The 24,556-nt window shown below is 41.6% G+C and overlaps 1 protein-coding gene across 1 annotated transcript in view; it reads right to left on the reverse strand.

The window, feature by feature from the left end:
- Positions 1–4,354: 4,354 nt before the first annotated feature.
- RNF19B (ring finger protein 19B) overlaps positions 4,355–24,556 on the reverse strand; it is a 20,860-nt gene continuing 658 nt past the window's right edge. The window contains exons 2-10 of the mRNA XM_044913953.1: positions 24,127–24,556; positions 15,084–15,289; positions 13,762–13,906; positions 12,162–12,324; positions 11,601–11,715; positions 10,172–10,312; positions 8,788–8,995; positions 5,970–6,101; positions 4,355–5,174 (exon numbers count right to left, since the gene is read on the reverse strand). The exon at positions 24,127–24,556 is cut by the window's right edge and continues 35 nt beyond it. Of these exons, the coding sequence (XP_044769888.1) occupies positions 4,712–5,174; positions 5,970–6,101; positions 8,788–8,995; positions 10,172–10,312; positions 11,601–11,715; positions 12,162–12,324; positions 13,762–13,906; positions 15,084–15,289; positions 24,127–24,556 (2,003 nt within the window). The 3' untranslated portion in view covers positions 4,355–4,711. The remainder of the gene's footprint in view (positions 5,175–5,969; positions 6,102–8,787; positions 8,996–10,171; positions 10,313–11,600; positions 11,716–12,161; positions 12,325–13,761; positions 13,907–15,083; positions 15,290–24,126) is intronic.

A 24,556-nucleotide genomic window follows, 5' to 3' on the forward strand; every position in this document is an offset into this window, starting at 1 on the left:
ATATGATAAATCTGCATCAACATTTCTATCTTCATGTTTTTGGATTCATCTTTTAATGCTATACTAAGGAATGTTTGGCATTTCAATTTGAGAGTAGACCACTGTTCAGTCCAGGCTTCATCTAACCAACCAGCTAAGAAGGACTCTTAGCTGCTCAAGTCAATATATTGAATCCAGTATCTCTAGAATTTTCATATTAATAAATTCAACCCAAATGAAAATAATGTTCTTTTCTTCCTGGCCTAAACTTTTAAAATCCAGGTTTCTGCTGATTCAAATTAACAAAATCTTACAATTCTGTAAGACTTCCCTTAGATCACACTTTGTGTTTGCTTCCAAAAGCATACTGGGATGGGACTCTAGTTACAGATCTGGTGGCAATACGGGGTAGGGGGTGGGACATAAGTATTGGCATTCCCTTTTAAGGCAAGTACCCGAGGGTCTCCAAGTAAGACAGGACCAGCCATATCAGTGAGGGGAAGAAAGGCTGTTTCTGCTGGTAAGAGAAGGTAAGTGGACTCTGGATTCAGAACACTGGAGTTTATCCAAATCTACTCAAATGTCCCCAATTTCTCATTTCAGGGTCCCACTCTCTCCCAAACAATGCTATAATTTTCACATAAGAGACATGATAAGGGGGTGGCTCAGTCATTAAGTGTCTGCCTTCGGCTCAGGTCTTGATCCCAGGGTCCTGGGATGGAGCCCCGCATCAGGCTCCGTACTCAGTCAGGAGCCTGCTTCTCCCTCTCCCACTGCCCCCTGCTTGTGTTCCCTCTCCATCTCTCTGTCAAATAAATAAAAAAAATCTTAAAAAAAAAAAAAGAGACATGGTAAGGCTATGAATTCAACTTATGTTGTAATTCTATAACCCAGAATCTCCTTCTGATTTTCATGTGTATCAGCCTTGCAGTTGCAAGAGATGAAATTCTTCTGGGGCTCTCCTATACATGCCTTGAGCTGAAAACATAAAGTTCTTGAGCCTTTGGTTTTATTTCCTTTACTTCTTTTTAAAAAAAAAAAAAAACTGTATTTATTTATTTGAGAGAAAGGGCGCACGTGCACAAGTGCACCCGTGTGTTGCGGGGAGGGGATGAGGGGCAGAGGGATAGGGAGAGAGAATCCCGAGCAGACTCCGCAGCTGAGCATGGAGCCCAATGTGGGGCTCAATCCCAAGATCCTGAGATCATGGCCCCAGCTGAAACCAAGAGTCAGATGCTTAAGCGACTGAGCCATCCAGGCACCCCTCTTTTCTTTACTTCTTTAGCATAGCCACCACCATCTAGGCCCTCATTTCTTACATGACGGTCTGTAGTGGCAGCCATTTGATCTGCCGAAGTCCTCCAAAAGACATTTCAAGTGACCACAAATATAAGTAATCTTTGTCTACTGCTTTCCAATGGCAATTTTATCCTCATTTCCTTCAAGTCCAACAGAGTCACAACTAATCTAAGAGTCCCATGTTTGAGGGCCTATTGCCTATAACCATTTTTGGAACCAAATACCATTACCAGCAATTAGTAGTTGTAAGAAACAAAACCCTTCTACCTATTTTAAGTAGAAAAAGATTCAATACAAATAAATTAGGTGCTTGCCAGAATTGGAAAGCCTGAGCAAGTGGGCTCTAGGCTGGACCTCCAGGAAAAACTGACTGGTCTACCCTGGTAGACCTCTGTGACCATCAAGATGAGGTATCAGGAGGCCACCACAGGCTGACTATAAGAACACTTATCACTGTTATTTATGGATCAGGAAGCCCTTCACTCACAAAACTATGGACGGATATTGGAATACTGTTGAAGAGAAAGCCACGGTCTCTATATCCTTGCAGTAGCAACTAGTCAAAATAGCTGAAGATTACCCCTCAGTCACTTCTTCCTTCCACATCTTGTTTGTACATTTAATTGGCAAAACTTAAATTATATTCAGAACCTTGGTTTAAGGAAGTTTAAGACATGTAGTTTTTAGCTTTCCAGGCTCTGGAGTACAAGAAAGTGTATTAGAAAGGGTCAGAATGAATAAGTACCATATCCATGAGTTTCTTCACATTAGCCCATCCAAGTCAGACTGGTGACCAGACACACCCTCTCCCAGGTTTAGCCCCTTTGAAAGTTGACTGCAAGCATCCCATCTCTCTGGTTTGAAGATTACCTCTCTTCCTGGCCTCAGAGAAACTTAAAATTTCCTTGTCTTCAGAGCTGTTTTGCTAATCTACACACTCTCATCCCCAGCCATATAGGTCTCTAAGCTGTGTGTGTGTGCATGTGTTTTAATCAGACTAAGGATGTTCCACCAAAGAGTCTTTGTACTCTGTTCCTAATGCCTGTTATGTTCTTCCTCTAGATATTCACTTGGTTCTTCCTCACTCCCCTTAGGACTCTGATAAAATTACTTTTATCAAAGAGGCCTATACTACCATCTGAAGTAACACCATCTACCATTCTCTCTTCCCTCTCCCTGCTTTGTTTTCTTCAGTGCACTAATCCTCATCCAGATTATAGACCTGATGGTCTTTCCCCACTAGAGTGTAAGTTCCACGGGGACAATAATTTTGTGTTTTCTTCATTGCTGTATTCTACACTTGAAATGTGGTAGGCATTTCAAAATGAATGAATGCTGTACAAAGAGGAAGTTAAACTTTCCCCATTTTCTAAAGGGAGAACTTTTCCAATGCATTACTCATGTTCTCCTCCAGGAGGCGCTGAAGGGCCTTTTCATCAACTAATGTCTAGGATCTACAACAGGAGTGTTGCAAAGGATTAGAATAAGTTTAGTTTTTCACAGCTTCTGGTCTAGAGTTCCGGGCTTTTCTTAGATGGCACCCATAATCTCCCTTAACTTATTTCTTCTTATTCCTGCAGGAGGAAAAAAACATGGGTCTTCACCAAAAGCATTTCAGTCACCATCTCACTTAATCTTTACGACCCCATAGTTAAGGATTGTTTTCCCCGTGTTGGCTAAGTGAAAACAGACTCAGAGGCCACTGCCCAAGTCTCACAGGAGGAAGAAGCGGAACCTAGATAACAACACAGGTTTGGCTGCCAACTCTTGCCCCTCCAAAAGACTTCTTTGATTTTATCCAAGTTAACGGCTGTCCTGGTGAGGCTTCAAGAGAATGGCAATCTTGAGTTGATTATTTGCATTTCAGAGATTTCCAGACTGTCTGCCCCTTTTTCCAACAAGTCCCCTTTTCACACAAGAACACTAGGGCATTGTCTTCCAGAGACCCGAAGCCCTCTAAGAGCACTTCCTGTCCTAGGTGCAGGGAAATGTGCTCAGTCTAGCTGCAGTGCCCAAGAGATAAGGATCTTCCAAGTTGTCGTCCAGATTCATCCTCCTCATTGTGGTAAAGCACAGGCCAGGAAGACAAGGAGCAGGTGCATCTGTGAAAGGAAACAGAAAGCCATCTGGTCCTCAGGGAAAGGATGTTTTCAACTCTTTCTCTGGGCCCAGGGCTAAGGGGCTAGAGAAGTTTGGCACTGGAAGCTCCTTAAATATTGTTTAAGAGTTGGGGAAATCAGGGGCATGAGAGAGAAACTGATTCACAGTCACAAAGTTACTGCCAGATTTAGAATCTTACATCAGGTTTCATGAATCTTTTAGGTTTTCTGCTACACTATGTATGAGCTTTCTTGCTAAGGTCATTATTCTAGACAGAGCCAGAACCCTGAGTAATACCAACTTAGCGCAATTCTGATGACTTTATAAGAGCAGATAAAATTAAATGTTGAGATGCTGATGGCATGTCTCCTGTCTCCTTTCATTACGAATCTTAAGTCAGATTCCTTAGGCCCTCTTACTTAAACTACATTGGCAAAACAGAGACAGCGTTTTGGAACAGGGAGTGCATACCAGAGAATACAACAAACACCTGGGTTACTGCTTGGTGATTAGGCAAAATCAGGACCTTTCCTTCTCCAGTAAGAATACTTTGTCCCCAAGTTTTAACCCTGCACCATTCACTGGGCTCTCTCCGAAGAGGCACTGCAACAGCCACCGCCCCTTCCCTCCTCTGAAGTACATTTCTACTGGTGACTACAATGCGAAGTAAAGCTTTAACAGCAAAACTACACAGCTGCCTCGAGAGGGCAAACAAGGTTCATTTTAATCTACAGCTTCTTCACATGGCTGACTCAGCTAAGGCTTCAGTCTGACTACGCAGTCCAAAGCAAGCTACCTTTGCTTCCTGTCAGGCTAGGAGTCATTGGTTTATAGAGGACTCCACTGCAGTCTAATTAGAATACAATCCTTTCCTGGGATTGGGAAAACTCCGATCTAGAGACTGTTAAAGACGTGAGTGGTCTATTCAAACACTTGGCTCTGTAGAACTATCCAAGCCAAGGAAAATGAGATTGAGTTGAATTACGACAGAAATCTTTATTAAAATGTGTCCTTCAGTAATATGTTAGCATACATACAATATACACACATACATCTGTACACTCTTTGACACACCTCACGGATCGCCACCATCAGTTTAACCAATAAATTAAAACTAAAAAAAGGAGGGAGGGGGTGGGGGTAGGACTAAGGGCAAAAATCTCCATGTTTTTTCTAGTAAGAAACTGCAAATTTCTCAGAATTTCCCTGGGGAAAACCTGTGACCAGAGAATCTTTGAAATAAAATACATAAATCCCCGCCTCCCCCAAAAAATATTCCAAAAGATGCAGTTACAACAAGTGTGCTTCTCAGAACAGGAGCATTCATTCCACTTCATACTCTGGCTTCTGCACCTTCTGTCTTCAAGACAGTCTTCCCCTCGGCTGGGGCAGAGAGGTTCGTATGGGCACTTGGGCTCGGTGCACCTTGGGCTCTGGGAGTCGAGGGGCAGGCTGCCGTATGGGAGCGAGGGGAGCCACACTCATCTGAGGTGATGTCTGGCACATCGTCTGACTGCGTATCAGAGCTCTCCAGGTCACTTCGGATGCTCTCGGGCTGGGCCAGGCTGATGTCCCAAGCTTTGCTGGCCAAACAGTCTTTCTGTTCACAGCTTTGGTGTTTGCGGGAGGGATCCTCTTCATTGCCGCCACTGCCGCCACGACCACTACCTTCTTCTTCATTCTCTGCCATCTGAGCATGAACATGGAGCGAGTCCTCCGTGCTGCTTCCACTCACCAGCTGATAGTGGCTTGGTTTGGCTTCAATGTCCACTTGGATTTCCATATTGTTGCATTCTCTGTGGAGACAAAATCCACTTTGCTGAGTCATGTATGGCTCATGCTATACCTGTTGGTACAAGCAGTTTGTGGATTCAGGATTAGGAAGTCCAAAACATAGGTCAACTGTAGACGAAAGCTCACTTTTAGCAAAAATAAAAATTTAACCTAACTCTCCAATAAGATGAAGAAGAACTAGATCCCTTTTGATGATTAAGAACACACACGCACCTCTGCCAATTTCTTTACACAACTAAAAAAGAGCCTTCAAAATTCAACTAAGGGTCAGACCCTCACACTATCTTACTCAAATATGAAAGTGAAAGAAGATTCGTAGTTTTACTACTGTGGCACAATTAGAAGAAACCAGAACCTCTCCAGTAGGGAGTGCTGCAATCACACCGTATCAGTTATACTAGCTTCTCAAAAATAAAGAGAACTAGGTGACAGGAGTCACATCAGGCAAAGGGTGACATGAGAGCAAAAGCCACAGACCCACAGACATCAGTGAACAGCAATCTAGCTCCTTAAGTTTCATGAGAATAATTATACAATAGCCAAAAAAGACCCCAAAAAATGGGGGAAGGAAAGAAAAGGAAGAAAGAAACCCCTAAAAATCAAATGCTAAGAAGAAGAATCAATCAAGAGATCCCAAACACTCTTATAACAAGAACCTACCCAGTGCACTCAGGGCACACACTCTATATCCCATCTGATGGTACTCACAGCCCTAACATGAGGCATTGAGCTTCTGAAGGCCTAGGACCCGACCACAAACTGTAACCTCTCCTGGGCATCTCTGACTGTTCACATACCTGTCCTGTGGGTTGTAGGAACTGATTATGGAACCGGCCATAGCACGAGTACTTGCGTTGTCACTAATTGCACCAAGACTGGCTGTGTCTTTGGGGAAAATTTCCTTTTGGACATCGGCTTGGACTTCTAACCTGTGTAAAGAGGGGACGATCAAGTTAATACGAGACCTGGGTATTCCGAGACAGTCTGCTTCCTGGCACACATCTCTATTATTCTCTTGCTAATTGAGTTGATCTGATCTTCTCCAATTGTCAAATAGCTCAAATAGATGCTCACCCAGTTTCTCTCTCGAATATCTACTGAAATCGTCCCCTCCTTTCTATCCCCATTGCTACTACTTAACTTTAGGCGTTGAACATCTCCTGCCTGGAAAATTGCAATTGGGTTCTCTCTCCAGCAGCCTTAAGTTCAAGTCCAACACCTTCCACATCAGTGCCAGTGTGGACAAAGTCCTGATCACTCTAACAGTCCTCTCTTGGCTCTCTACTGCCAACAGTCCTCTCCTGGTTTTCTGATCTGCCTCCAAGCTCTCTCTCCAGTTCCATCTCTCACCATAGGTTCCAAATCATAATCACTCTGAATTCTTTCTTTCCTTACACACTTATATATGTTGTTTACCTCCATGACTTTGCATATGCTATTCCCTCTCTCTGGAAGTTTCCTTTCTCTATGTGACAAACTCATATTCAGTCCTTAACAACAGAGGAAGTATCATCCCCCTCACTCTCCCAGCAAACCAGTCATTCCCTATTAAATGCTCCCACAGCATCTACCTATTTATTAAATTAATTTATGCATCTCTCCCTCACTCATCTGTGAGTTCCAAAAAAAAGGAGAGACCACATCTCATTCACACTTTACCCTCTGTGTCTTGCACATAGGAACTCAAAACACTTAGCAATCAAATTACCCCCAGGCTATAAGATTAAAGGACATCGAGGATCTGACCTCCCACAGGAGCAGCAAACTTTCCCGATGGTGTCTCAAAGCTGAGAACCCAGAACTATTTCCCTCCTTGGCTCTAACACCGGTTTGCTGCACACCTAAGTATTTCCTCTTAATAGGTTTCACAGTCAAACCCATCTGACTCATCCACTTCCTATAAAAGGCTTTCACAGAACTGGAACAGCTGGACTGGCTAAGTTGCAATTTCAGCAAGTCAGTCTCCAATTATGTCTGTCTGCTTATTTACAAGGGTGATGGTTTTAAGAAAGCCCAGCAGTGAGTTCTCTGGCATGTGGGGGCGGGATCCCCTAACAAGAGACAACCAGAGTCATGAGGCACAGACAGGTCAGCACCAGCCTTCAGCTGCACATTCGAGCAACCCCCATCCTACTGCCCACACCTTCACTCTGCAGCTCCAGCCTCAGATACCCTTCAAGAATGTGCCATGGCCCAGGAAAATGAGGCAGTGCAATGGAAAGTGTGTCGAATCAGAGACCTGCATTCTAGTTTCAGCTTTTCCATAGAATCTCAGAATTGGAAGAGGCCTTTCACAAATGTCATCACTTAGGTGCTTCCCAGATGCTAGCTTGTGCAATCACCTGGGGAACCTTTTCAAAACACAGATCCCTAGGTCCTACTCCAGGGGATTCAATTTATTAATTTTGGGATAAGGCCCTGAAATCTATTTTTAAGAGGCTCCCAGGTGACTGACAGGCACTCAGGTGTGGGATCCAGTCCATCTGTCATCTGTTGCTTGACTCCTTCTAATAGCCAAATGGCCATCTGGTCTTACTTTAAACACGTCCAGGGATAGGCAGCTCAGTATCTTCTAAAGTAATCCAATCCTTCTTTGAACTTTTATATAGATTTTTCCAATATTCTCTATAATGAAACAAAATTAAGTTTCCTTCTAGCTTCCGCCAAGTTGTCTTAATCTACCTCCTGGCATGAGTCAGAATCCTTTCTTCCTGTTCAAAATCCTTCAGATATCTGAAGGCAACCATTTCTCCTACTTGCCTACCTTGTTTTGCCCCATCTGCAGGTCTTTCTTCTCCAGTGCATTCAACTAACTGCTTCTCATATAATACCTGCTATGCTCCTCTGAATACGTTCTGGTTTATCTATCTAACTAAATGACTAAGCAAGTCATAACATTTTTAGTCATAAAGCTTTACAGCTTCTCAACACAAATTCATAGAATTGATTTTCCTTATCTATCAAATGGGAATAAGAATAAGAAAGTAATAAGGATCACAGCACCAGTAAGCCAACAAGACACAGTATAAATGCTATTCAATTGAAAGTCAATGACAAGCCTAATGGGGAGCACAGCCTTGGGAATTCTACAAAAATGCATGCTTTCCCTTCTAGAAGCAGGCAGCCTAATGTTTTAGAGGGAAAATCTGAAGTCAGGATTGCTCTTTATATGGAGCCACTATGGTGCAGTGGAAAGAACACTGAACTTTCTGTTAAGTCATTTAACGTTTCAGAGCCTGTTTTCTCATTATAAAATTAAAAAAAAAAAAAAAGACAACAAAAAACCCCACAAACCACTGATGATTACATCAAAATGAGATGATATATGAGATGTGCTTAGCACAGAGACATGGCTCAATACAGGTATGTTACTTATCATTCCAACTGGTTCTGTCAGAAATTATCCATTTGCGGGGCGCCTGGGTGGCTCAGATGGTTAAGCGTCTGCCTTCAGCTCAGGTCATGATCCCAGGGTCCTGGGATCGAGTCCCGCATCGGGCTCTCTGTTCCTTGGGAGCCTGCTTCTCCCTCTGCCTCTCTCCCTCTCTCTGTCTCTCATGAATAAATAAATAAAATCTTAAAAAAAAAAAAAAAAGAAATTATCCATTTGCTTACCTGCTGTATTTTCCCTTGCCACTGGAAAGAATGCCACCACTCAGAGTGCCCCCTGAGAGAGCTGCAAAGCTGGCTGTCTCGCTGTATGGACCCTGCATAACACTGAGTCCATCTGTAGGGCTTCCGCTGGTACTCAATACGCTAGTCAGACCTTCAATGCTGCTTTCCCCAATGCTGGGATTCTTGAGGGCTCGCCAGGCATCAGCCACTGGGGATGGAACCAAACATTTCAATTCAAGATAACACAGCATCAAAATAGAGTCTGTTATTTTCCTGTAATGATTCTTCAGAGTGGAGAATATTCATGTAGAAAAATCCTCATTTACTCAATTAATGAACAGCTACTATATGCAGCCACCACACATCAGGTGTTTTAACATATTGTTAATATTTAATCTTCCCAATAACTACGCAATAACAGACTGAATTTTAGAGGAGAAAACGAAAGTCTAGAACTAAATGACATGTCCAAGTCACGGCTGGTCACACAAAACTACACTTCTGATTCCAAGTCCACTATTCCGTCCATTATACCATAGATGCCATCTAATCAAACATGAAGATTTCAAAACATGTTTAGGTCATGTTAGGTGTTGATTCTAGTTGAAGCTTCAAAAATTGTGGGATTCTCTGTGCCCTAGCTTAGTTAATATGGTAAAGTGAAAACATCAAAGTAGAAGTCAGGGGAACAAAACAAGAAGCTGGAAGACTTGCTCTAGTCCTAGCTCTGCAGAAGCTCTTAAACCCATTTAACAGATGTTGAGACAAAAGCTTAAAGAAGTTCCCATTAAATGGGGATAATAATAGCCCCTGCCCTCTCTATTCAGAAAGCTATTCTAGGGCGCCTGGGTGGCTCAGTTGGTTGAGCGACTGCCTTCGGCTCAGGTTGTGATCCTGGAGTCCTGGGATCGAGTCCCGCATCGGGCTCCCTGCTCAGCAGGGAGTCCGCTTCTCCCTCTGACCCTCCTCCCTCTCGTGCTCTCTGTCTCTCATTCTCTCTCTCGCAAATAAATAAAATCTTAAAAAAAAAAAAAAAAAAAGAAAGCTATTCTAAAAACCAGGTGAGATAATAACTGTGTAAAGTCCTCTGAAAATTATAAAGTACTGTGCAGATATAAAACTTTATTATAATCACTACTATTACCAGCATACTTGGAGTTACTTGGAATCCTATAGTTTGTACCTGCCACACAGAGCCAAGTACCAGAGGAATTAACCTAATAATTCTGGAACAAAGAAATGAAAAGCTAAAAATACTTTACCCCCTACAAAGCTCATTATCCAAAGTAATCCAATGACAATCTCTCCGTAAAATGTGCTGAATTCTACTGATTTTTATGTTCTGCACCATAAATTCAAAGGGAAATTAAAATCCTCCCTTTACCTGTGATTGGACCATCATCTTCATCAAACTCAATTTTCACCCCCTTTCCGTTTGCCGTGCTAACTCCACAGCCACCTCCACGACAGAGAGAAATGGGCACAACCCCATAGACATAAGCCAGCATAATGGGGACGCCAATACCTGGGGGAGGAGAAGGAAACAAGTCAGCAGGCCATCAGGTTGCAACTGCCCTAAATTTCTCCTTCCCAGCCTGAGCACAGACAAACCACTTTATAAAGGGCCAAAGAAAGACAGAAGATGGCTATCCTAAAGAGGTAGCTGGGTCTAACAGAACGATGACTGGACCTGGGAATTAGAAAGGCCTGGATTAGAATCCTGGCTCCAATTTACTAGCTGTATAATCTCACATATCTTCCCAGGGTTGTCAACGATCAAAAGAGAAGGTATGTACAGTGCCCAGCACAGTAAGTATATGTTGATTTCATTTTCCCTCTTCTACTCACTGCTGACATGCTAATCCAAGAACCAATCAATACTCAAACATTAAATAAGTGACTCCTGGGGCTTAGGATCACCCCAGGATGTTAATTCCAAAATCTTACTGCTGTGAAGGCAGAATGTGCTTAGCCATTAAGAGCACAGGCTCTCAAGTCAGACTGCCTTGATTCATGTTCCAGCTAAGTGACCTTGGGCAAATTACAGCACCTCACTATCACGACTGTAGTGCTGTGAGGATTAAATGAATTAATACATGCAAAACCCTCAGAACTGCTCCTGGTACATGGAGAGCCTTAATAAATGTTAGTTATAGGGGCGCCTGGGTGGCTCAGTTGGTTGAGCGACTGCCTTCGGCTCGGGTCATGATCCTGGAGTCCCGGGATCGAGTCCCGCATCGGGCTCCCTGCTCGGCGGGGAGTCTGCTTCTCCCTCTGACCTTCCTCCCTCTCATGCTCTCTGTCTCTCATTCTCTCTCTCTCAAATAAATAAATAAAATCTTTAAAAAAATAAAAAATAAAAAATAAAAAAATAAATGTTAGTTATAATATTCTTATTCTAAAACAAACCCTCATGCCTCCCAAAATACTGTGAGGCATTAAGCAAATCAAAATAAAAGTAATTTTATTTTGTGGGTTCCCTAGCAAGTGGAGAAGGAAGATAAAAGGTGAAAAACTAGGCCTTAAAGTAATATTCTTTAATTTAACCTTTTCTCTGAGCCAGACAGAGTTCTAAGCACTAATTTAGGAATGAAAGATCCCAAACTCTGACAACTTAGTGTGGCTGATAATCATAACAACAGTGCCTAATAGAGTTAACTCCCAAGGTGGGTTCAGCATAAAATGTAGGAGCCTCCAAGGTGAAACATCTGGCCAGCTGGCTAAACTGCTCTTGTCAGAAAGCTGGGTAGGAGGTTGTGGTGGAAGAAAAGAGAGGGAAGGAAGGAGAAGAGTCGCGGTCTGGGCTAGCTTACCCACACTAACTGCAGCGATAACTGGGGATGCAATGACTGACAAAGTCACTCCTCCTGTGATAGCCAAATTCCTCTTATGTTTGGAGGTTTTCCTTCCCTCATACCTGCTGTGAATCTAAGAATAAGAAAGAAAATCCAGGTCAGTAGGTTAGGATATCAATCTTTTTGCTGGGGTGGAAAAAGACAAGTGAATATTCCATCTATATTAAAATATATCCCATACCAACCAAGAGGCCATCTTTCTCAAATTTTAACCTAACTCAGACCAGGGTGACATACACTAATACAGAAAAAGTTAATCCAAGAAGAGACAAAATAACTCAGGGTTGTGAGGAAAGTATTTCACCTTTAAGTCACTGAGACAAACCAGGCCCAGGATGCTAATAAGAACTTTCAGATCTCTTGGGGTTTATGAAAATCCATTTAAGAAATTAAGGTTATTTTTATCTAAGAACCAGCTGGTTTTCAGGAAGCTCTGAAATATAAGCTCCTCCCTATTTCCTTCAAAACTTTACCAACAAACCTGGGGATAGAACACACACAGAACTCAGCATGTCTTACCTTCCTGCCAACATAAACAGGAATGCCAATGACCATGGCAGGAATGGCAATGCCAGCAATGAGGGAAATCCCCACTGGCGCACCAATCAGTGTTCCCAGCTGCCAAAGAATTTTCTTCTTACGGCTCCACGGCTTCTTGCCCCAGAATGTGCAGCCAGAGGGGCTGCAGAGGAAACATGCTAAAGTTAATATCAATATTACAAATGCAGCTGTTGTCAACAGAGGGCTTGATAAGAGCAAGAGCCTTCTTTTTCAATAAGATGATTAACAGTTACAAGAGGTTTTAGGAAATGAATATATTACATGAGGGGGAGCAAAAGACAAGGTCAGATTAGAGCTCTGGGCCCTTTACTTTTGTTTGTAAAGACAGGCTTGACTTTTGTTTGTAAAGACAGACTTGAAACCTCTTTTCCTTTCTTTGCTACTGAACTCTGTCCTCCCTAACCCAACACTGATCCAGCTTCCCTGATTGATATACTACTTGGGATCCTGCACAACCTACACACTTGACATCTCATTCAAAAGCACTGTGCCCTGCAGCTAATGAACATTGACTTGAATAGTTTTCTTGGCATGTGTCCTACCCATATCCCAATAGATAGTGTAAACTATGTTTCTGGGGAAGGATATAAAAAGACTTTGTCACACCCTTTATGTACATAAAGTTTCATACTCTTGAGTTTGGCTACTTTTATACTCAGTCCTTCTGTGTTCAACCATTTTTGCTCACTCCCTTTGTCTTGTCTTCTCTTACTAGACAGGATAAGCAATTTTGAAAGTAGGGATCATGTCTTACACACCTCTGTTTCCCGATAATCAGTACAGTGTAAGTAAGTCAAAGTTTGCTATATTGGAAATGTAATGTTTCATCCACACAGTGAATGTTAAGTTTGTAAATATTAACTCCTTCAGGACAATATTTTAATATTCACTCTGAATTCTTTGTAAAGTCATTACATGCAAGGAACTGTAAAAAGATAACTCTGGCCTTAATAAATGTATGCAGTTTAGCAAAATTAGATATGTATATGAAGTAAAAGTAGTGATGTTTATAATGAAACATTTAAGGAATGCCAATACAGAAGAATGAGGCAGAAAAAGCTGGGGAAGGCATCATAGATGAAATGGCATTTAAGTGGACCCTGAAGGGGAAATAAGAACTGAACAGGTTGAGAGAAGAGGGGCTTGCTGGGAGGGTGACGTGATCAGAAAGTATTCTGGGCAAAGGGAAGAACATGAACAATTATGAAAGAACATGAACAAGAAAGGTAGCCAGAGGAGACACAGGGAATAGCAAGCCCAGGTTACCGGAATATAGCATGTATAAAAACAACATGGAAAAAGCTAGAAAAGGAGATTAGGGCCAGACTGTGGCAAAGCCATGCTAGGGAAATTGAACTCTATCTGGAAGGTAATGAAAATAGTCCCTGGAAGTTGCTGAACTGAAGAAAAACATAGTCACAGGAGTGTTTGAGAAGAACTTTTTATAGCTTCCTTATCCTGCAATGAGAGGACAGACAACCGTGTCTCTTTGACATCCTTTTCCCTAAATCAGTAAAAGAACAAGACTATAAAGCAATGGACACATTTCCCATCTCACCTGAGGTAATGCAAATCTGAGATCTCTTTCATACAAAGCCAACAGAATTCACAGCCGCACACTGCACAGGTCATATGATTACAGCTTCCATCATTCATCTTGATAATGTAAGCACTGCATCGTGGGCATGGCTTGATGTCATCTGCTAAGGGGGGAAGGAAGATTGGGCAGAAAAATACCCCCAGTTAAACCTAATTTGATTTATTATTCCTAGGAATATATATAAAAAGTGAGGAGGCAGTCAACTCTTGGCTGAGAATTCTAAATTGTGCAACCCACTTCACTGGAAGGCTGGCTATGTCTAGACCTCAGGAATTTTCATAAAATGGATCCTGTCTCATACTGAGCTGCCTATCCCCAAAACTGGCATCTTACATAGCACTTAAGCCACACTCTGAACAAGAAGACTTCCCTAGAAACAAAGATGGTTCCAAGAAAAATGGAATTTCACCAGCCAATAGGCTGGCAGAATTCAAAGCAGAGTTCTGCAGGAATAATAGTCTGCAGCTTGGAATTGGCTTTAAGTTTTGAAAAACTTTAACTCAGGAAATTCATTTCTCAGGCTCAGCAAGTATCATTGTGATGTGCTGTTAACACAACCCACAGACCCCTCCCATGATACTTTCAAATTCAAAACCTAAAAATAATTGGGTATGCTATGTAGCACACACCTAGTAATTTTCACAGCAGGCTAGGAACTATCCAATTAAAATGACAATTTAGGAGATTATGCTGTGCCAGGAAAAAGTGAATGGTAAAATCTTTCCTACCAGCCTCTCCCAAATGACATCAATGAAATAAAATACATTTATAAAAGGCAATAAACCCACTGACATTTTTAAATAGGTTTACTCTGACTTGCCAAGGTTCCTCCTTTTAAGGTTAATCATTAATCCATACTAATATTATTTCCTTTCCTTCAGTCTGTACCCTACTTCCAAAAGCGGTGATGCACTTAAAGCTAGTAGGAAGACAGTAGAGGTTTAATACTAATTATCTTTCTGCTCACAATTAAAGTTTTGAAAAAGTCCCTCGCAAAAGGACCTATATACTCACCAGTATAAGACATATTATTAAAAAGGTAGAAACTAAACAATTCAATTTTGTTGCTTTCCAATTTTACCAATTTATAGGTTGGAAAACCTACAGTTGTCAGAGAGAGAAACTACATATCAAATATAATATTGAAAGTATTACCAAGTATTTTCTGCTCTCTGATCCCAGGAAATACTTGGTTATACAGCAAAATAATCTCTCCCAGCTTTAGGCTCACATCATGAAATATCAAATAAAGAGAAAAATGAGACAATGCCAACTTATACCTGGTCCAGATTCTTGCCCATAACTGAGACCTGAAGTGTGCTTGGTCCGTACTCGCAAAGTCTGTGCCCTCTGCTGACGGGCCATATCGCATGTCTGATTTGGATGCCATATTTGCTTGCAGTGGTAGCAGAACTCCGTTTGGCAGCCTTCCCTCTCACAGGTCAGCTTTGGGCAGCTGGCACAGCCATAGGCAATAACTGCATAACTGGGTAAGGAAACAGGAAGAGATATCAGTAAGGTAAGAACGATCGGAAAAAGACATTATTCACCAGTTTCAGTGGGGTAACACTGACACTCGTTACCACTACACATGATATAAAGAAAAGAGTATACATGTAACTCATAACATACACACACACAAGCATGCCTAACAAACTGTAAAACATATTCTATGTGAGAAAGTAAATTTCTTCTTGAGATTCTAAAAACACTAATCATTTACCTTCTGAAGAAATAGGGGAAAATACAATATTTAGCCTGGATTCTAGCATACATTCAGTCACAGTTTAAGCTACTTTAAGAGTTTACCACAGCAAGTTTCACAAATAACAGGGTACAAAACTATATCGTTTTGATGGTTTGCTATATTTAGAGAGATTAGAATTTGTTTACATTAAAGGACAGAATGTTTGTAAAACGAAAGTATAGTGAAACTAAAGTATACTTTTTCATTTTTAAGTTCCACAGTGAAGCTGGTCTGAGCACACACAGCCTGAGACAATAGCCACAGATGGATTCATGATCAACTTCTCCTAATGAAAGCTCATTTTATCTTTCAATTTTTTTTTTTTTTTTTTTTTTTTTAGCTCACATCTATACCTTGAAATATCTACTTCCTTGACAGGCTCCAGAATCCAAGAATACCACTCATCTACCTTACTAATTAATACATAATAAGGCTATTATCTCCCTCCCCTTCCTTCTCTCTTCTGACACATATTCTTAGTAAAGATGCACAACTCAGAATCCATCTGCACCAACATCAATTGTTTCTTATAATTCACACTTATTTTCCAAGAATTACTCTCTCACAAACAATCCAATATATTTACAACCATTAGCCCTTCTGACTAGTTCAAAATATGTCAACCAAATGTTCAGATTACCCTAACAAATGAAGACTTAAGATAAAAAAATTTAAAAAGTAATTTAAAGAAACAAAGAAGGGAACATAGCAGTTGTGAAAGTTCAAACAATTTTTAAACAGGTCAGTAAGTGCAGGCTTAGGTGTTGCCATTGGGCTTTGTTGTCCCCTATTCCACTTTCTCCTCAAATAGCCAAAGACCTCAAGTAACTTATAAAAAAGGCTAATAACTTTTTCTTGGATTTATTCTACTGTTTTTTTGAATGTACATTAGACATTCATAACAGCAACTCAAGTTCTCAGGTTTATTATAGATTCTGCAAGTTGATTTGAGAATGACACTGAAAATATCAATGACATATCATTTGTGTTATATAATACAGTCTGTACTAAAACTCTTCTCAGAAAGAGCAAAGGGAGAATAGGTCAATGTGTGAATGCAAATGATTCATATCCTGTAGGAGTTCTGAGCAAATTTACCCAACCTAGCTGCAAAATAGCTACTACAGATAAACAATGTTTCTCCTAAAGAAAGTGACCTGCTTGCTATTTTGTGTTAAATGGGAAAGGTACTGGATAACCTCAGTACCTTAAATCAACTTCTGATGATACAAATTACATAGACAGTCAAGAAGCCTTGATCATTTCCTGATCTATTCCTACCTCACCTGGTGGAAATAAATATTTATTAACAGATTTTTTTTTCTTTTAAGATGAACACTTGACAAGATTGATAATGTCACTTTTGGGTGTGGAATTTGGTTCCAAGGAAGTAAAATAATCCCAAATACTCATGAGCCCACAACAATCTATTACCATGACACAGAATTAGTCAGGGCACGAGACTTGGCATTCCTGTTTTTGGGCGCCTGGCCTGGGCTCCTTGTCCCTGACTCATACTGCATGACACTGAGCTAATTTAAATCTCCAAGCCTTAACCTCTATCCCAGAAATGGAGATATAGGTGCTTGCCACCTTCAAGTGTAACCAAACATATTCTAGAACTGCATTTGAGATCTTGCCCTGAAAGGTATGGTATAAAAATATAGCACATTTTATCCTACTTCCTGGCCTTCGCATAATCTACTCCTTCTGCCTAGAATGTTCTTTCCTTTCTTCTTGCCCTGGCAAATACTTATCCACTTAAGAACCAGCTCAAATGTCATCTTCCCTATAAAATCTACTTAATACTTAACCTCTCCAGGCAGCTGGCTGCCTACTTTATGCCTATGTACAATTACTTTATATTACTTATCACATTAATTATCTGTTTATATGTGTGCTTCCCCAACCAGACTAGACTCAAGGAAAAGTATCATCCATGTTTTAATCTTCGGGGTCTAGCATACTGGTTCATGCTCAAAATACTTGTGTTGAATGAATGTTTGAGACCCTTTCCTGTTTAGTTTTTTACCTTCCCCAGGCCATTCTAACTCTTCTCCTGGGCTATTACTTTACCCTAAAGCAATCTTTAAACCTTATCCATGTATCTATTGGTTTACTATATGCCAGGTACTAGAACTTAGACCTAAAGTTTTGTCTAAGCCCATTTTAGGAGCAAACTCCTAAATTCTGAATAGGGTAATCTTCCCCAGGTAGTTGAAAAAAAACTTCATCCTTGAGACCAAAGCCGCCTTGACAATCTTGTTCCTTCTCTTCCATGTCCTACCCTGGAGCCTATCTCCTACCCTGCTCTTGGCTTAACCAAGCATTCAGGTTTGCTAATTAGAAGCTAAATAAGAGGGGAGAAAGAAGAAGCTAAATAGAGGGTGATGGAAATTACATGCTGCTAAGAAAACAGATGTATCCTTCCCCCTCCCCTTATGTTTATATAAATTTACTAATTTCCTAAGTCTTCAGAAATATCATAATATGTGACAGTCTACACCACAGCACTACCTAACTTTGGCCCTGGAGAAAAAATCCCATTATTATGAATTTGATTATGCTCTAACAGACCCTAGTAGTTAAAGAAATGTGTTCCTATATTATGTTTGAACTTTCTAGCTCCAGGCCACATAACTTCATTTACAAATGGACCCTGAGCATGTGTAAGGGTAGTAGAAATGCGCCAAGTTGTCATGAGTTGTACTCTTACTCTCTTCCTCTTTTTTTTTTTGCCCTAGTTTAAATTTATGTCACCTCTTGGCCAGACAACTGCAAGAGACTAATATCTGGTCTCCTTATTCCCCACTCCAATCCAAGTTCCAATTCCAGAAGGTTATCTATCATTATGTAACTCTTTTACTTAAAGTCCTTCAACAAAAAAGAAAAAAAAAGTCCGTCAAACCTAAACTTCTTTGCATGGCTTAGATAAGTCTATCAACTGGAGTCCAGTCTACCTTTTCAGATTGATCTCTAGTTACTTTCCAGATGATGCTCTCTATATTGTGCATCCAGAGGCTGACCAAACTAGATTCCAGACTTACTACTGTATTTTTATACCTCTATGCACTTCACTTGCTCAAAACACTCTGGTTTAAGATGCTTTTTCTCTACTCGCACCATTGTTTGCCTGGTATGAATTCCTACTTACATTCTTCAAGGCCCAGATCAAATATTACCTCCTCTGTGAAGTCTTTCTTGACCCCATCATGCAAAATCTTTCATCTACCCTCTAAGAGCATTTGTGTTTTCTTTAGTATGTATTACACTGAATTTATAATCTGTTATCTATATCTATCTATCTAATCTCTTCTAACAGGCCAAACTCCCTGTCAAGAGGACAACGTCTAAGTCCTTTTTGTAATACCCAATATTCACCTAAGGAAAGTTCAACACTACATAATTCTCAAAAGTGTCTACTGAATGATCATCTGTCTGTCCTCTTCTTGCCCTCCACCCCCATTATCTGTGTCTCTTTCAAAAACTGGGCTGTTCATTTTCTTTATCTACCTCATCAAAATTCAACTATCCCATTCTTCTGGGATCTAATGAAAAATTTTGTTCATAGAGTTGTAGAAAAAGTTGGAATATGGATAACCTAGGCTAGAGGAACTCTCAATCTATTCAGAGCACAAGATTCATTGTTAAATAAGGACACTAACAGAAGACAGAATAACTGTACAGAGTAACTGTTAAAGGAGTTTAGAAAACTGCAAATAATCAGGGAAAATGTCAGTTTAAGATGCCATAGAAAAAACAAAAACATGTTTCCTGTTGATTTAAGTTTGGGAAAATTACACCAGATTGAAGATTTACACTGTATATTAGCATTAGCAAAATTTATAGTGTATATTAGCATGTTTAAAGGGTACAAAAAACTCAGAAATAAATTTTGTTCAATCCAATACTCCCCCCCAAGCTTATTTGGTCACAAAATGTTTACCTTTCCAGTAATACCAAAATATACATTGGAAAATATTGATGTAAGTGAAAAAAAGAAAACAAGATGAAAAGATGGTAGTAGACTGTAAAGGGGCTTAAATTATAAGGGTAGATCATATAAATAATCAGTTCTTAAAGACATAAGAAGTCATTTTATAGGTCAAGTATGAACAGCTTGAAGCAGGGGAGTGATATAAAATGTTCCACTTTAGAATGATACACTGGCAAATATGGGAAAGATGTATGGAGCTGGATGTAGATGGGCAGGTGAGGGGTGGGGGATAGAGTGAAGAGTTGTGAAAATAGAGGTACAAAGCTAAATTAAGAGAAGACGTCCAGATCAGCTATATCTCAATTTTTAAAATGTCATACCAGAGAGAAAGAGAGAGAGAGAGATAAAAGATGTAGGAAGGCTTCAGAGAGGAAAAAAAAAAATCCCTTTCCACTGACTGAGAAATTTGTCTTGCTCAAGGAGTTTGTTCTTCCTTCATAAATATGCTAGAGATGAACAGAAGCTTCCTATTTATGGGATGGTCTAGGTCAGTTGTCCAGGAAGGCCAACAGCTGATACTACCTGTTAGGGTCAGGTAGGAGGGGGGACTCTGCAGGAGAGAGAGCCAGCAATGAGAGGCTGGAGTTGTGGACCTGCACAAAGAATTTAGGTCAAGACAGCCTTATCTCCTATTCATCTGTACAGAAGATCTGCCCCTACACACCAGGAAATTTTCTGTTGCCTCCTTTGCTCATCCCTCAGTCTTCTAGAGATTCTGAAAGGGTTTAAAGATTGGTAACAGGGTACTTGAGGGGAAAAGATTATATATTTACATGATGTGGGGGTTTCTGAGAAGACTCATGCTTAAGCAGAGACTCTAAGGGGTATCAACTGCACCATTTATTAGCTGTGAGACATTGAAGCCCACACTTAAACTTCTCTGAACTGGTTTCTCCTTTATAAAATAAGTTTACCATCACCATCCACCTGTATGAAACTAAAATTATTCCTGAATGAGCTTATAATCTGAAGATTATAAAGAACTATAAAAATGTCAGTTATTTGTGTTTTGAGTTAATTTTATCTCATTTGAAAGTATGTTTTACATATACTTGGTAATATTGTACTTAATAATATTAAACAATAATGTAAATGTTGCCCCACTGAAATTGGTTCTCTTATTTATGAATAAGATCATATTCAAGTATGGGAAAAGAAAAATTCAAGACTCTGCTCTAAAATTATTTTGTAAACAAAAAATCTTTTAATATATAGTGTTCTCATTATCATAATCACAGTGAAACTAATGACCAGAACTCTGTAAGACCACTTACATGCCCCTGCACCCTGCCAAATGTAATTCTTTTTTTTTTTTTTTTTTAAGATTTTATTTATTTGAGAGAGAGAAAAAGAGGGAGAGGGAGCATGAGCATGGGGAGGGGCAGAGGGAGAAGCAGACTCCCCACTGAGCAGGGAGCCCTACTCTATTAAATACATACACATACACACACAGAGCGTACGGAGGACTTGATAAATTTGGCTGCAAGAACTTGATCTGTAAGTAAAGTAAAGATGGTGAGGTACAAGAAGAAGAGAACTAGGGATTACACTTACTGCTCATCCATGATTTTTACCAGACACAGAAGAATAGAACAGTTTGAAACAAAACAAAACAAAACAAGCTGTTTTTCTCCTGGCATTCAAGAGGTGGCAAAACCATTGGCCACATCCCCAGGGAACTCAGATACCTGTTTGGGAAATGACAGAATTTTAAAGTTACTCCCTGTTTATCTAACACCTCCAATTGCAGACCTCAAAACACTTTGCAAACATTAATTAAGCTTCTCAAGTCAGGAAAGGATTAGGCCTATTTCAGATAAGAAAAATAAAGTAGATAAGAGGCTGTTCACAAAAAGAATCAGAAAAGAAACGATTTCAGATCCATGGCTCTCTCAAAGTTGTCCTTAGGCCACATTTGATAAAATGATACAAACAGTAGCATCCCCAGTAATGCCAACAAGTGCATGCTTTTTAAAAAGAAAAGGTTGAGAGGAAAGAATATTGGCCTTGGTTGGAGTTAAGACCAGTGTTTCAAGCCTGGTTCCACCACCCACTAGCTACATGACCCTGAACAGTCACTCAATTTATTTAAATTTCAGTTTTCTCATCTGTAAAACTAAATCAAATCTATCTTACAATGTTGTAAGGATCAAATTAAATTATGTACGCCTGGCACCTGGGATACTTGGATGCCAGCTTTCTTTCTTTCTGCAGACTTCACCTTCTTTAAACCCACAGATAACACATTAAAAAAAATATATAAAATTATTATAATGCTTTTAACTAATAAAAAAAAACCCTCTAGATGATACTAAACCAATACTTGGCTAAAATAAGAAATGGCCTTAATTCTTTATTAACTTTTAGTAATGGTTTACAGTTGTCACCATAAAGATTATCAATTAATTCCTGTCATTTTTAATGTTGTGAGCAAAGACAGTCATTGACTTTAGAGAAATAAAAACAAAAAGGGAGCTTTCCAGAAAGATAATCAGCAACGCCACATTTCTCAGTTAAAATTCAAGGAAACACATCTCAAAAAGGAGTTAATATACTATGTCAAAATTAACCATGCAGTGTTCTCTTAAGTAAATATTCCTTTGGTTCGGAAAATAGATCAATAGTATTTATAAAACCTATCATATACATTAGCCTCCTAAGGCCAGTGAGATCACCAGGCCACCAGATATAAGAGCCTACAAGGTTGTTTCCAACACTTAGTAATTCAAAGTGAAAGTGATCTACCATAGACAAACACCATACCTTTGACCACAACACTTCAAAGTAATTTAGAAACCCCATCTCAGTGAGGTTAAATAACACACCCATCTCTAAACAAGTCTGGCAGAATAGAAAGACAGAAGTTAACTCTTTTTTTTTTTTTTTTAAAGATTTTATTTATTTATTTGACAGAGAGAGACACAGCGAGAGAGGCAACACAAGCAGGGGGAGTGAGAGAGGGAGAAGCAGGCTTCCCGCAGAGCAGGGAGCCCGATGTGGGGCTTGATCCCAGGACTCTGGGATCATGACCTGAGTCGAAGGCAGACGCTTAACGGCTGAGCCACCCAGGCGCCCCAGAAGTTAACTCTTCTTACTGTCCTAGACACTCTTAAGACAGCTTCTTTTCAAGGGGACAAATAGTAGCATCATAGAAATCTTTTTTATTTATTTATTTATTTATTTATTTATTTATTTGACAGAGAGATAGCACAAGTAGGCAGAGTGGCAGGCAGAGGGAGAGGGAGAAGCAGGCTCTCCGCTGAGCAGAGAGCCGGACGCAGGGCTTGATCCCAGGACCCTGGGATCATGACCTGAGCCAAAGGCAGCTGCTTAACCAACTGAGCCACCCAGGGTGCCCCAGCATCATAGAAATCTTAAAACAGCCTTGGTATACAGGCTACAATTAAAAGCCCTTCTTAACTCCTTTGAAGCAAAGGCCCATGCAGCTTTTTTACTACCATTACATTCACACATTGCAAGGAGTCCCTAGCATCTTTTTGTCCCCAAAACATAACACACAAGAATAAAATGATCTGCCCAAGGTCAGAGAACTGGTAAATGGCACAGTCTGACTCCTAATCACTTAGATAAGCTCTTCTTTGCTGCATGCAACTATTCATGGGATGTACTGACAGTAACAGATTTTTTTTTAAGTGGTGGGAGGGTGGTCTCCATTGAATACTTTAGCTAGTAAAATCTGGTGGTATTCTGTCTCTGCACATATTGCATATATTCTCACTGACCTTAAAAATTCAGGCTACATGGTGCCTTAAAAAGACTGTCGTCAAGAAGTCAAGGTCAGAGGGGCTGGGTAACACATTTTCTCCTACCATGTCAGCCTCTGGGCATCCTTCTTCTCAGTGCCCCGTTGCTTCTCTGGACAAAGAAAAGGTCCGTCCACTCCTCACCCTGCCCAAGGCAGCAGTGTAAGAACCACAGGGGGCCTTCCAACAGCTTGGCACAGAAGGCACACACTGCCCAGAGAGCCCCAGAGCTGCCAGTGAGCTGTCCTTTCCCCCTAGTGCCATTTCCATCACCTCCATCCCAACTTTAGCATCTGTGAGAACACACCTTCTCCCGTAATGCTGCGAAGTCTGCCCCTGGCCAAAGGGACACACCCCTCCGAATGCTGTGAGGCCCTCAGAATATTCTCATCCCTTCCTTTGCCCGTTATCCCCTCCCCGCCGTCATTAAGACATGACCCCTACCTCTGGACAGAGGGGCGTGCACCCCACCTAAAAGCCTCTCCCTGCCTCCTGACTTGATGGACAGCTCCCCTCCCCTCCCCGACTGCTCAGCCCCCACCTCAAGCCCTCGCGCAGGGCGGGTGGCGGGTGCCTTCCCCCGCTCGTCTGGGCTTGCGGACAGTGACCGGTTACCAACGCGCCGCAGTTGCCGCCTTCTCCTCCCTTCCGCTGCTCAGCCCTCACCTCTCCCTCGGTGCTGGGACACACACACGCACACGCCGCACCGAGGACCGCCTCTCCGGACCGGCCACACGCGGGGTGGGGGTCCAGTCCCCCGACCCGGGTCCCCTCCGCCGCAGCCCCTGCCCCGGCGGCCACGCCCCCGCGCTCACCCGCAGTCCGGGGCCGGGCACCAGCGGCAGTCGGGGTCCGAGGCCAGGTAGCGGCGCAGCATGAACTCCTCGTACTTGTGCATGAGCGGCGGGTCGGCGAGCAGAAGGCGGATGTCGTGCGGGTTGAGTCGCTCGCTGCACTCCGGGCAGCTGATGGGCACCCGACTCTCGCTGATCTCCAGGCGCAGGTAGTGGCGGAGGCAGTCCCGGCACGAGCGGTGCGGACAGCTGAGGAGGCGCGGGGCCCGCTCGGGCGGCAGCCGAACCAGGCACAGCGGGCACTCCACCTCCTCCGGGCCGGGGCCGCCGCCCTCCGCCGCCTCCTCATCGTCGAACCCGGGCCCGGCCGCCGCAGCGGCCTCCGCCTCCGCCTCGGCGGCCGGCTCGGTGGGCAGCGCCTCGGGCGGCGGGGCCTGGGCCGCGGCCGGGA

This window comes from Neomonachus schauinslandi, chromosome 4 (assembly GCF_002201575.2).
Source record: "Neomonachus schauinslandi chromosome 4, ASM220157v2, whole genome shotgun sequence".
NCBI classification, from domain to species: domain Eukaryota; kingdom Metazoa; phylum Chordata; class Mammalia; order Carnivora; family Phocidae; genus Neomonachus; species Neomonachus schauinslandi.